This window comes from Monodelphis domestica, chromosome 4 (genome assembly GCF_027887165.1).
Source record: "Monodelphis domestica isolate mMonDom1 chromosome 4, mMonDom1.pri, whole genome shotgun sequence".
In the NCBI taxonomy this organism is placed as follows: domain Eukaryota; kingdom Metazoa; phylum Chordata; class Mammalia; order Didelphimorphia; family Didelphidae; genus Monodelphis; species Monodelphis domestica.
Window position 1 is genome coordinate 69,968,321 of NC_077230.1, and position 12,414 is coordinate 69,980,734.

General features: G+C 41.4%; 1 protein-coding gene across 1 annotated transcript; it reads right to left on the minus strand.

Moving 5' to 3' along the window:
- Positions 1–3,677: 3,677 nt before the first annotated feature.
- Positions 3,678–12,102, minus strand: LOC103106071 (developmental pluripotency-associated protein 4). The gene is made up of 8 exons (XM_007493643.3): positions 11,967–12,102; positions 11,258–11,416; positions 10,381–10,612; positions 8,516–8,673; positions 8,269–8,319; positions 7,477–7,741; positions 4,863–5,058; positions 3,678–3,986 (listed from the first exon to the last, which is right to left on the minus strand). The coding sequence occupies exons 2-8, from the start codon at positions 11,306–11,308 to the stop codon at positions 3,956–3,958; spliced, it is 984 nt and encodes a 327-aa protein (XP_007493705.1). The 5' UTR covers positions 11,309–11,416; positions 11,967–12,102; the 3' UTR covers positions 3,678–3,955.
- Between the last annotated feature and the right edge of the window lie 312 nt (positions 12,103–12,414).

Below are 12,414 nucleotides of genomic sequence, written 5' to 3' on the forward strand. Positions count from 1 at the left end.
GCATTAACCCTTTATATGCTAGAAAATATTTTTACTAGAGTATCTCAGAACACATCCAATACTTTGTCAAAAATTAAAAACAAATCAGGAGCTATATTTTAAGAAGTTCAAAGCACTTTTCTCTCAGAAACAACACCTTTTTCAATAATCCAACAAAGTCCTCAGTCCCAATTAAGAATGGCATACAGTGTGAGCCAGCAGTCAGCAGCAACCTAATCTTCCAAATCTGTTCATTTTTCTGTGAAAACTTGCCTTGCACGCTGGAAAAGGTGGAGAGTGTCTAATTTAGAGAACACTTAAGTGGGATAAGATAGCTGTTTTAAAGTCCTGGAAGGCTTGCCTTTTTCATTCTTAAAAAGTGATTACGTGTTGTTACAATTTTAGTAGTTGTTTTCTGACTTTTGCAGTCCCTGTTCTCTCCCTCCCCAAGAAGACAGGTAATATGATTTAGTTTGTACTTGTATACATATTTACTTCAAATACGTATTTCCATGTTTCTCATGTTGTGAAACAAGACAAATATTGCTTACACTAGAGAAAAATTCAGAGGAAATAAAGTGAAGAAGGATGCTTCCATCTGTATTCGGTGCCTTCTCAAGGTTTTTTTCATTTTAGATCTTTGCCTTGTTGATAGCACTTAAATCATTCATAGTTGATCCTTGTGCATTATTGTTGTTACCGTGTGTACAATGCTCACTTCACAGAAGTGGAAGATTTGTCTTTTTTGTTTGTTTAGATTAATAACACTTACTTTCTGTTTTAGAATCCATACTAAGACAGAAGCAGGGACAGAACGAGGCAGCTGGGATTACATGATTTGCCCAGGGTCACACAATTAGGAAGTGTGTCTGAGGTCCAGGACCTCTCAGCTCTATGCCTAAGGCCTATTTCTTTAAAGAGGAATTAGACTTTCTGGGGGACACGAGTAGGTCCAAGAAATATTAGTCATTTTTTTAGGAGGGTCAGTTTTTGGCTCAATATGAGGAAACACTTTCTAACAATTAGAAGTGTCCCTAGTGGAATGGACTCTCTCAGGAACTATGCATAGGGAGGCTTGGTGAATTACCCAGTTACCAAGCAGGAACTAGATGATCACTTGTCAGGAATATTGTAGACATGTTTTATGCTTCAGAAAGGGGTTAGACTGGATGGTTAGACTCTGAAATCCCAAGTTCTGTGATTCTATAAAGAAAATTCTGTAATTCATTATATTGAGTATATACTCAATGGGAATATGAATGGGAAAACATGGACTAGAGCAGTGGTGTCAAACTAAAATAGAAATGGATCCCTAAGGGGAGATACATTTTTTTTGTTTAACAAAAACCCTTACCTTCCATCTTAGAATCAGTACTAAGCATTCTTTCCAAAGTAGTAAGGGCTAGACCTTAAGTAACTTGCCCAGGGTCACAGAACTAGGAAGTATCTGAGAGTAAGGAAGCATATATTGACTTAGAAAATCACTAATATCAGTTGATTATATTTTAATTTTCATTATATATATCGAAGAAACATGCTGTTATCATAGGAACTTGTCCTCCAGATGATACCCTAATGGGCCCCTTGTCCCAAGAACTAAAAATGACATATCCTATTTATGTACTGCCATAAGGATATGTTGGCTCAAGACTTCAGGTTGCACTGACCTAGGTCACTGACCAGACCATATGTTCACTAACCTGACCTAGGTCACTGGTCAGACCATATGTTAAAAGGAAGCATCTGGGACTAAGATTGATGTGTCTTCACTTTTGGCGACCCCACCTTTAGCTCCTCTATATAAACCAGACCCATGCAATGCTCAAGGTCTTCTGCTTCTTGTGGAAGCCCAAGCTATAGCTTGAATAAAGTACCTCTTGTGTATTGCATTATCGTGTGTGTCTCCTCCTTGGAAACTGAACCAGAACTGGACAGAACAATATAAATATAATTATCATCATACATTGTATAAATATATTTATTATCATATATTCTAAACATAATTATGATTGTCATATCATATATTATAGGTATGTGATCACTTGTTTATTTGGGTATGTAATTTGGGGTTTTGGTCTTAAAAGATCACTTTTATAACCCAATGGAAAGGCTTGTCAACTCTGGGAGGAAGGAGGGTTGAGGTGAGAGAGAAAATGAGACATCATGTAACCATGGAAAAAAATTTAAAAATTCAATTTATACATATTAGGGATGTAATATATATATAAATTTATATTTATTGTATTAAATATTTCCCAATGACCTTTTAATATAGAGTCCTTGAATTTTATTGGGCCTGGCTCTGAGTTTGACACCTTTGGACTAATGTCAATTATAGGCTTGTCCATGCATTGATAAAATCAAAGATTATTCACAGCCTCAAGATTAGTACGTAATTGAAACAGTACTCTAACTTTAGGCGCCATGAAACAACATTTGTTTATATAAACCCTTTTGAAATTTAGGAATTAGATATTTGTATTCATCTCATTTTTGGTTTAGAACACAGGCAATTAATGCAAATCTGCATTTTATAGTCTCTTTTGGGGTAGATTCCTTTAAGAAAACAAAACAATAGCTTCATAGAATTTCATGTTTAGAAAGGACCTTAGAGATGTATTTCATTCCCCCAACTGAAGAAATAGGCCCAGAAAAGGGAAGGCATTTGCTCAGTTATCCACAAGGGGTGAGGGAGGTGACTAACACTGAGGCCCTCAGTCCAAAGTGGCAATTTGCCATTTCCTTCTCTAGCTCATTTTACAGATAGAGAAACTGAGGCAATACAGTTAAGTAACTTACCCAGGGTCACACCACTAGTGTTGGAGGCCAGATTTGAACTCAGGCATTCCAGCAGACCTCAAAGCCAACTTTTTCTCAAAAACAAAAGGGAAAAACTAAATAGGAAATTTATGGTGAGGAGTAGAACTTCTTTGTATTCCTATGCCCAGCACCTTACACACACTTACTTAAATACCGGGTATCCCAAGAGCCTGCTTAAAACTGTAGATTTTGGGGAACACCCGGTGCTTATTGAATGATTGAAGCAAAGAATAAGTAGCTGTGGCTAAATTCTTCTTAGTCTTCTACTCTTCAGTTTTAAAAGACATTTAACACCAGATCCTCAGATCAGCAAGTCTGATGTTTCTCAGACTTAAGAGTCTTAGAAAGGATGTTTATTTTCTGCTTAATTATACACTAATAAAGGTCTACACTTAGTTGCAAACTACTCTTTTATGGCTGAATTATGGAGGATTATGGACTGAGAGCTAGAAGCAACTGCAGATCTATAGTTGAATTCCTTCACTTTACAGACTTCTATTGTATCCCGTTGGGTATGAAAGGCCCACCAAACAAAGAAACAACAACTTTTTTTGGTTATTCCCTTATTATCATCTGTTTTGTTCTTTTTCTCTTTTCTTCCCCCCAAATCACACTCAGTACAAAATATTTTGCAATTATTTGCTATCTTTTGAGCCAGTGAGTTAATAATAAAAAGTATGGAAGAGGAAGTATGGAATTAGCAGCAATTATCATGAAAGTTGTATCTTAGCATGTGGTCATAGTCATTTTCTTAGCTAATTCTCGGAGTTGGGACACCTTTTATTCTGCAGAAACGGCTTTTTAAACCATGTTGGTCCTGAGGGATTGGCAGGAAAAAAAAAACAAAGAGACGATGGGTAAAGAATAGTAAACAGACTAAATTTTATTTACTTGTAAGATTTTTCACATTTCTCTCTCTTTGGCTGCTGACAATATCATACACGAACTTGGTGGCGAACATCAGATTGTTCCTACCTGATTGACTTATATAAGGACTTTTCTATCCTTACCAAAATCCTGGATGGAAGGACATTATTTCCTAGTGGAAACAGATTAACTGGGAAGGAAACTCTTAAGTTGAAAGGAAGAACATTCACATTTTAAACCAGTATCTGGAGGAAATGAAAAGCAGTCTTGTAGCCTCGGTCCTTTTTAGTTACAGAATACTGTCCATCATGATTTTGTTCCTACAAGGAAATTGAAACAAGCTTAGTGACTTGGGTTTGAATCAAAGAAACGATTTCATACCATTCTCCAAAAGAGTGACAAGTGGTCATCAGTGAAATGGAAAACAATTGAATAAGAAATCCCACTTGTCCCCCTGCCACAGGAGAGGGCCTGGTTTTGCTTGACCGTACCCACTAGAGACTACACTAGTTTGCCCTTAAAACTTAATTGGCTCAAAAGAGTTAAGGCTCAGGCTTTTGCTATTGTTGCTTGGTCACTTGCATAGATAAGCTAAGCACTCTCAAGGGGTCAGAGGCTTGTCCCTGAGCCCTTAAGGCTCTGATTGGTCAGTCATAAGAGTAACCCAACTCTAGGAAACTATGCTCAACTGAATTAATGATATAATATATAATTTATATTATATATATAATATATAAATTATATTATATTATAGTATATAATAAAATATAATATTTTTCTGCTCTGAAGGCTTTATTTTTTATTATAATAATTATAAATATATGCAATATATTAAATAATTATATTTATAAATTTAAATACATGTATATATTTAATCCTCATGGCTAAGTTAGCCTTTAAAAAAACAAACTTAAACCTTAAACCTGAGCCAGGCCTCGTCTATTTATTTATTGCCAATTTCCTTCTCTGGGAAATGTGTCTAAGGTTGGGGAAAGTTAACTTTTATATTTCCGATCTTTCTTATTTCACCAGAATACAAAAATATCCAAGATCTCTCTTAGAAGAAGGCTGTAGCCACTCTTGACTAAATTATTCAGATCACACAACTTCTCTGCATGCAAAATGATTTCTCCCCCACCCCCAGGAATACTGAAGACATCTGCCCAGTGTTTCTATTCCCTATAAAAAAAGGTTACCTGCAGACACACTTGGGGCACAACCAATTGTCTTCCACACCGGGCGGTGGGAAAGAACAGGCAGGCAGTAACAGGAGAGGGATCAGCATGTCTTCTTCAGGCACCCAGGTCTGTCCAGCATGGAACTCCAGAGGAACCGAACCAGAGACATCATTGGGAAAAGATTCACCATGCACTACACACCATCGTGGGGAATCTGGGAAGGAAAGAGGAAGATGGAGAACAAATACAGAAGTATGGAGACAATTCAGATCTTTAAATTCATATCATTTTTTTTTTTTTGGATAAAAGAAATATTGATCATTAATGACATTTCCTTTTGGTATAAAAGATTCAAACAAACAAGGGTAGGAGCAAATAATGGAAGGAGATACAGATATAGGGAACTCTCCATTATCCACAACTCCTTCTACCCCTTCTGTATTCCTCATGATGCCTACTCAGTAAATAAGTACTCAATAAATACATTGATTTGAACGATCCCTTCTGAGGCTTTATCTGCAGCCAAGTTAACTCTAGTCTTTTTTCCTAGGTGAGGATGAGGTCTGGCTTTTCGTCCTGGCCATTTGCTGGCTAGGTGGCCCTCCACACTCACCTAAATTTCTCTCTGCATTTTTTCACCTGCAAAATGGAGATAATAAATAATGCCTGTGCTATTTGCATCATAGGCTTGTTATAATGGCAAAATGATATAATAGAGTAGGGGATTTGAAAAAATTTAAAAGGTTAAAAAAATTAAAAAAAATTTAAAATAGGTATAAAGATAACTTTTGTGCTCAAGTAAGACAAAATTAAGAAAGAATTCTGCTGCCACAAACTATAAAAAATTAGGGGATTATCCACTGTGATAGATCATCATTACTCCCTCAAATTAATGCAGAAAATTGAGAGTTGACTGTATAGAGGAACCAAAACACTGGATTCACTCACCAACCCAAAGGAGTTGGAGAGGCTACAAGGGTTATACTTTGGTTGTAGAGTAGGGTGAATCGATCAGCATTTATTAGGTACTTTATATTTATTGATGCTCATCCTTTGTTTTTGAAGAGGACTTAATGACCCTGTGGAGTGATGCCCTGACTGGCAAGTCAATTGAATTTAAGTGAGGCAGAGCTATATAGTCATCAGCCTCAATCTCCTCTCCAGTCAAGGACAAACATAGAAACCAAGATGGTGGTGGCCTGGGAAGCATCTTTGGTGTCTAGGGAGCCCATTTAGCCACCTTTGGGGCCTTTGGAACAAATGATTCCATCTGCCCATTTCACTGGGGGAAGTCATCCTTATATCTATAATCAACAGTCCTAAATCTGCTTCTTATGGCCTAAAAAAGTCTGATATAAGAAAAAATACCTTTAGCCTGATGAGAATATAGCTCAATATCTGTAGGATCAAACTTGATGGACTATATAGGAATATAGGTATATTGAACAATCACACTAAACTGCATATTGATCAAAATAAACACAGGACAGATCCTAACTATGGATCAATTAAATCAATAAATCAATTAATTATTTTCCATGATACTTTCAGCATTACAAATTGCATTCTTCCAGACAACCTATGAGAGGAGAGAGATGGTACAAGTATTGCCACTTTTTTTTAATAGGTAATTTTTAGCTTATGTAAACTGAAATTGCTCTTTTTTACTTTTACATTACACGTGGAAGTTAACTAACCTAACCCCAATTTGCTAGATCTATTCAAAAACCTAATGAGATGGGTTTAAAGTGGCCTGACACAATCCTGCCCTGCCCTGGAGGAATAGTTTAGTGGAAAGAAAAAGGGAGAGAATCAAACAATCTCCAATATTTGTAGTGGTGATAATTATTGCCCAGAATAAGGGAGAGATGACTCTTCCTAGTAAATAGATTTATATTTTAAACTTATATTTTTATATTTTAAATTCATATTTTACTGATTTTCACCAATGCCTTTTGAAAATCAATGTACACGGCCATGGTACAACAAATTATTGTTATTAATTCATTTGAGCCATGCCTGAACTCTTTGGGACCCCATCTGGGGCTTTCTTGGCAGAGATACTGGAGTGGTTTGCCATTTCTTTCTCCAGCTCATTTTACAGATGAGGAAACTGAGGCAAACAGGAGTAAGTGGCTTTCCCAGGCTCACACAGGGAGCAGGTGTCTAAAGACAGATGCGAACTCTTCCTGACATCCTGATTCCAGGCCTGGCACCCATTTTACTAGCTGCTCTAGGCCAAAGAAATACCCCTCTCCCAAGTTAGCAGGCTAGGGAAACTTCAGTACCTCCTTATACATGCATAAGGGCTGTGTAATTAGAATGGTGTACCCTCCATCTCCCAGAATTCCCTTCTTTCCCCAGAATTCCTTTCTTTTGCATTCCCAGGTTTGTAAATACATTTGAACTCCACCCTCTAGCTTGGACTCTTCTACCCCTGCTCTCCTCCTTTTCCTGCTCTCCCTCACTGCTTGGTCCCGCTAAACTTGCCCTTACTCAGGCTTTATCTATTTTCCTCTACTTCCAAGTCCTTCTAAATAAATCTCATACAATATCTAATACTTGGAGTGTTGGATGTTAATTTTTAATCGAACAGGGCTAATTAAGTTAATTAAGGAATGAATGGTCTTACTTGATTGGCCAGCCCGAGCAGGCTCAGAAGAGACAGATGCAGGCCACACAGCCTTAGCCTTGGCTGTGGCCATGAGCCTGCCCCATGCTGCCATGCTGGCCGTCTGGACCAGAGAAGTCTTTGTGGCCTCTCTCTTCTTCTTCTTATTGGTGAACGGCTCTGCAGCTCTAACCATCGCCTGACTTTCGCCTGGAGAGTCCTCTTCAAGCAAAGCTTCTGTCTTGACTTTTATCCACTGGTCCTTTTCTTCGACGGTGGGGATGTCCTAGGAATAGAGAATGGGGATATCAACCATCTGGAGATGCTAGAACTGGACTCTCCCTCCCAACACTTCCAGAGGACGGCGGTGGATCATGGTGGCCTTTTAGAATGGCCAAGGCTCTTAAGAGAACATCCTGTCTTGCTCCAAGGCACACTGCTAGTTCCCCAGAGGTAGGCTGGTAACCCAAGCCTTCTGAGGCCCATTTTCACTGCGGTTTACTTCCTGAGAGGGAAACACATATCAAAATATGGGAGGTGATGACAAAATAAAAGAAGGAAGCCAGACCCTCACAGGCAAAACTTTTAAAGATTAGCTGTTCCATGAGTCAAGAAGAAATAGAAGGTGGCATCTCAAAGCACAGCAGACTGAGAGCCGAAGGACATCGTAGAGATCATCTACTTCAACTCCTTCATTTTACAGATGAGGAATGGAGGCCAGGAGAGGGAAGGTGATTTCACCAAGATGGTGGGTCCAGGGCTCGCTCCACTGTACCACGGCTGCCTTTCCTCCTATTTCTTTAGGTTACTCACTTGCTCAGACGGTGACACGTGGTCCATAAGTCTCTTGTATAGAATGTGCTTCTGGAGGAGGGAAAGAGAGAAAAGCAAACCAATTCAAAAGGGATAGCAAAAACCTGGGGCATGGCCATCTCTCCCTCTTTCCCTGCAGCTCTTCACTTTCTAGGATTTGCTCTCATTTACTTCCATCAGACTGTGCTCCTGGGGACAGCAACTACCCTTCTACCTTCCTTCTTATCAGCAGGAGCCTACCACTCACCCGGCCATTTTTGCTGATATTGAGTCTCTGGCACCAGGTCTGCAGATTATTTCGGGAGACCGTATGCAGAGGAGGCAACGGGGTGGGCATAGGAGGAACTTCATCATTCTGAGATTTCTGAGGTGTTGTATTTGACTTAGTCTTTGTAGGAAGCACAACTGAAAAAGAGAGGAAAGTGAAGGAGAAGCTTTTCTTCAAGACCACAAAGCTGCTTCTCACATTTTGTTCTGTCCCGGACCAGAATCTGTAAACAACTACTTTGTCTTTGGGGGGGACTCTAAAGGATTGTAGAATTGGGTAAAGTAGGGGAGTCTGAGATGGACCCTAAAGGATTATAGATTTGGGTAAATAAAGGGAGTCTGAGATGGATGCTAAAGGATTATAGAATTGGGCAAAGTAGGGGAGTCTGAGATGGGCCCTAAAGGGGAGTAGAAATGGGTAAAGTAGGGGAGTCTGAGGTGGACCCTAAAGGATTATAGAATTGGGTAAATTAGGGGAGTCTGAAGTGGACCCTAAAGAATTGTAGAAATGGGTAAAGTAGGAAAGTCTGAGATGGGCCCTAAGGGGGAGCAGAACTGGGTAAAGTAGGGGAGTCTGAGGTGGGCCCTAAAGGATTGTAGAATTGGGCAAAGTAGGGGAGTCTGAGATGGGCCCTAAAGGATTGTAGAATTGGGCAAAGTAGGGGAGTCTGAGATGGGCCCTAAAGGATTGTAGAATTGGGCAAAGTAGGGGAGTCTGAGATGGGCCCTAAAGGATTGTAGAACTGGGTAAAGTAGGGGAGTCTGAGATGGGCCCTAAAGGATTGTAGAATTGGGCAAAGTAGGGGAGTCTGAGATGGGCCCTAAAGGATTGTAGAACTGGGTAAAGTAGGGGAGTCTGAGGTGGGCCCTAAAGGATTGTAGAATTGGGCAAAGTAGGGGAGTCTGAGGTGGGCCCTAAAGGATTGTAGAATTGGGCAAAGTAGGGGAGTCTGAGATGGGCCCTAAAGGATTGTAGAATTGGGCAAAGTAGGGGAGTCTGAAGTGGACCCTAAAAAATTGTAGAATTGGGTAAAGTAGGGGAGTCTGAGGTGGGCCCTAAAGGGGAGTAGAACTGGGTAAAGTAGGGGAGTCTGAGATGGACCCTAAAGGGGAGTAGAACTGGGTAAAGTAGGGGAGTCTGAGATAGGCCCTAAAGAATTGTAGAATTGGGCAAAGTAGGGGAGTCTGAGATGGGCCCTAAAGGATTGTAGAATTGGGTAAAGTAGGGGAGTCTGAGATGGGCCCTAAAGGATTGTAGAATTGGGCAAAGTAGGGGAGTCTGAGGTGGGCCCTAAAGGATTGTAGGATTGGGCAAAGTAGGGGAGTCTGAGATGGGCCCTAAAGGATTGTAGAATTGGGCAAAGTAGGGGAGTCTGAGGTGGGCCCTAAAGGATTGTAGAATTGGGCAAAGTAGGGGAGTCTGAGGTGGGCCCTAAAGGATTGTAGAATTGGGCAAAGTAGGGGAGTCTGAGGTGGGCCCTAAAGAATTGTAGAACTGGGTAAAGTAGGGGAGTCTGAGATAGGCCCTAAAGGGAAGTAGAATTGGGTAAAGTAGGGGTGTCTGAGATGAACCCTAAAGGATTGTAGAATTGGGTAAAGTAGGGGAGTCTGAGATGGGCCCTAAAGGGAAGTAGAATTGGGTAAAGTAGGGGTGTCTGAGATGAACCCTAAAGGATTGTAGAATTGGGTAAAGTAGGGGAGTCTGAGATGGGCCCTAAAGAATTGTAGAATTGGGTAAAGTAGGGGAGTCTGAGGTGGGCCCTAAAGGATTGTGGAATTGGGCCAAGTGAGAGTGTGGGTGGATCCTAAGGGATAACAGAATCTGGTAAAGTGGGGAAGGCTTACCAACTTCATCAAGATTTTCCGACTGTGCCAGGGAAAATACTTGGGTTGCTGCTTTCATCCTGGCCTGAGCATCTGCCACCAGCTTGGCCCATGCAGCCATCACGGCTGACCCATTTTCTCTCTGCCGAGCTTCCATTTCTAGTACAGTTCCGTGTACCATCTCCTTGTCTTCCTCCGCTTCCTCTGCAGGATGGGCTGGAATCTCTTCTTTTTCTACTTCCACCAGAGAGTCCTAAAAAAGGAGGCTCTGTCAGTTCCTAAAAACCTCCCCCCCCAATAATACCGTGAAAAAGCTGTGCAGACTGCAGACATATTCTGGGGGCTGTACTATTAAAGGGGGAGATAGAAATGAATGAGAGGTTGAGTCCTCTGAGTATGGAGCCACTCTCCTGCATGGGGATGGTGAAGGAAAGATAAAAGAAGCAGGAATGTAGAGGCCCCCCCCCCCCCCCCCAATCTCTGACCTTTTTACCTCTGGCCTCTACACCTAAGGATACACAATTCTTTTTCAATTAGGGAATTTCCACTCCTACACTACAGACAATCCATACAGCATAAAATGCAATCTGGTCCAAGATCCAAGACCCTATTTACAGTTAAGGACAGTGAGGTCTGAAGAGATGGAGTGACTCGCCATACCTGGTGAAGTGAATGTATTTAAAATCAGAGCCCGAGTCCTCCTGACTCTCAGTTAATCAAGCCCATTTTCAAAGTTGGTGCCAGGCTGACCTGGGAGATCTGCCCTCCTGGCTTGGGCACTCAACCCTTCTAGGGCTCAAAGAATCTAAAGGAAGTTCCTTCCTCGGGGAGAGTGTGACCAAGAGAGAAAGAGGGGACTTCAGGAGTTCGGAATTTGCCCGCAGGCTCCACCACTTACCTGGTCCCCCAGGCTAGTTACTTTTACTTCTCGAGATCTCAGTTTCTTCATTTGTAAAATGACAGGTTCCGCCAGTTGACCTTTCAAAGCTCCAATCCTCGGAGCCTCGCTTCTGTCTTCCCTTTGCTCATTTGTAAGATGGAATAATTTCTGAATTACCTACAACACAAGAATGGGGTGAGGGAAGCATTCTGTGCTACAAAACACAATCTAAATGAACTCCAAGAAGAAGACAAGAGCCCGCTAGCTTCTTCTCTACACCCCCCCCCCACTTTTCACTTTTACCTTTCCTTTTAAAGACCCTTCCATCCCCCCATCCCCAGAGCTCCCTTCTGGCTCCTTCCCCCCTCTCCCCCAGGACAGGACCCTCCCCAGCTTTTAATCAGGAGCCTCCTCACTCTCAGAATAAAATTCTGACCAGAAAAGCTCCCAATTCTTCAGGGTGGGATAGGAGCAAATGGAGAGGAGACTTTCCTCCTGCAGAGGTAAGGTGCAGTTCAAGGGCACCGGGAAACTGGATGGGGAATAACTCCATTACAATGTGGAATTCCCTTCTGAGCCCCCCTCCCCCTTCCCTCCCCCAAACTAACCCCAGTCCTGATCCCTTCTAGACTGCTGGCTTGGAATGCCCTTAAGAAAGACTTTTGGGGTCTTTCCCCCCTTCTTTTAAAACTAAAGTAGCTTCTATTCGTATCCCAGGTTTTCTCACCAGCAACTTTTCTGCCTCCAAGCTGGTCTGACTGCCAGAGAGGTTCTGGCTGTTTCTAAAAGCTTTTACCTTCTACTTTTCTCTTCAGCCCCTCCTCCTGCCCCTCCCCAAATTGATTCATATGCACAATGAGAGGGGTTTGTCTGCCTCTGCTTAAGTGATAACAATTGGCTGCTTTGCTCCTCCCTCTCCTCCAGGGAAAAACTTGAGACTAGTTACCAATAGTTATATTTTTACTTTTTTGGGGTGGGGGTTGGGCTTGGGGGAAGAGCAAAAGCTGCTGATTGGAGAAATAGCTAGAGAGAAAGAGTGGAGAGACTGTAGCCGAGTCATGGAATCCTAGGATTTGAAAGGAGCTGTGACTGCAGAGATCTCTGAGAGAAATTGAGAGTGCTTAAAATAATTCTTTGTGGAAAAGCTGGAGGAGGTAGGAGGCTATAGGGGCTAA

Coding starts and splice junctions, on each gene's coding strand:
- LOC103106071 (XM_007493643.3), bottom strand. CDS start 11,308: ATGAAGAAACTGAGATCTCGAGAAGTAAAAGTAACTAGCCTGGGGGAC. Junction 5,059..7,476: donor TGCTCGGGCTGGCCAATCAA/GTAAGACCATTC, acceptor TTTCCTTCCCAG/ATTCCCCACGATGGTGTGTA. Junction 3,987..4,862: donor TGCCCCAAGTGTGTCTGCAG/GTAACCTTTTTT, acceptor ATTTCCTTGTAG/GAACAAAATCATGATGGACA.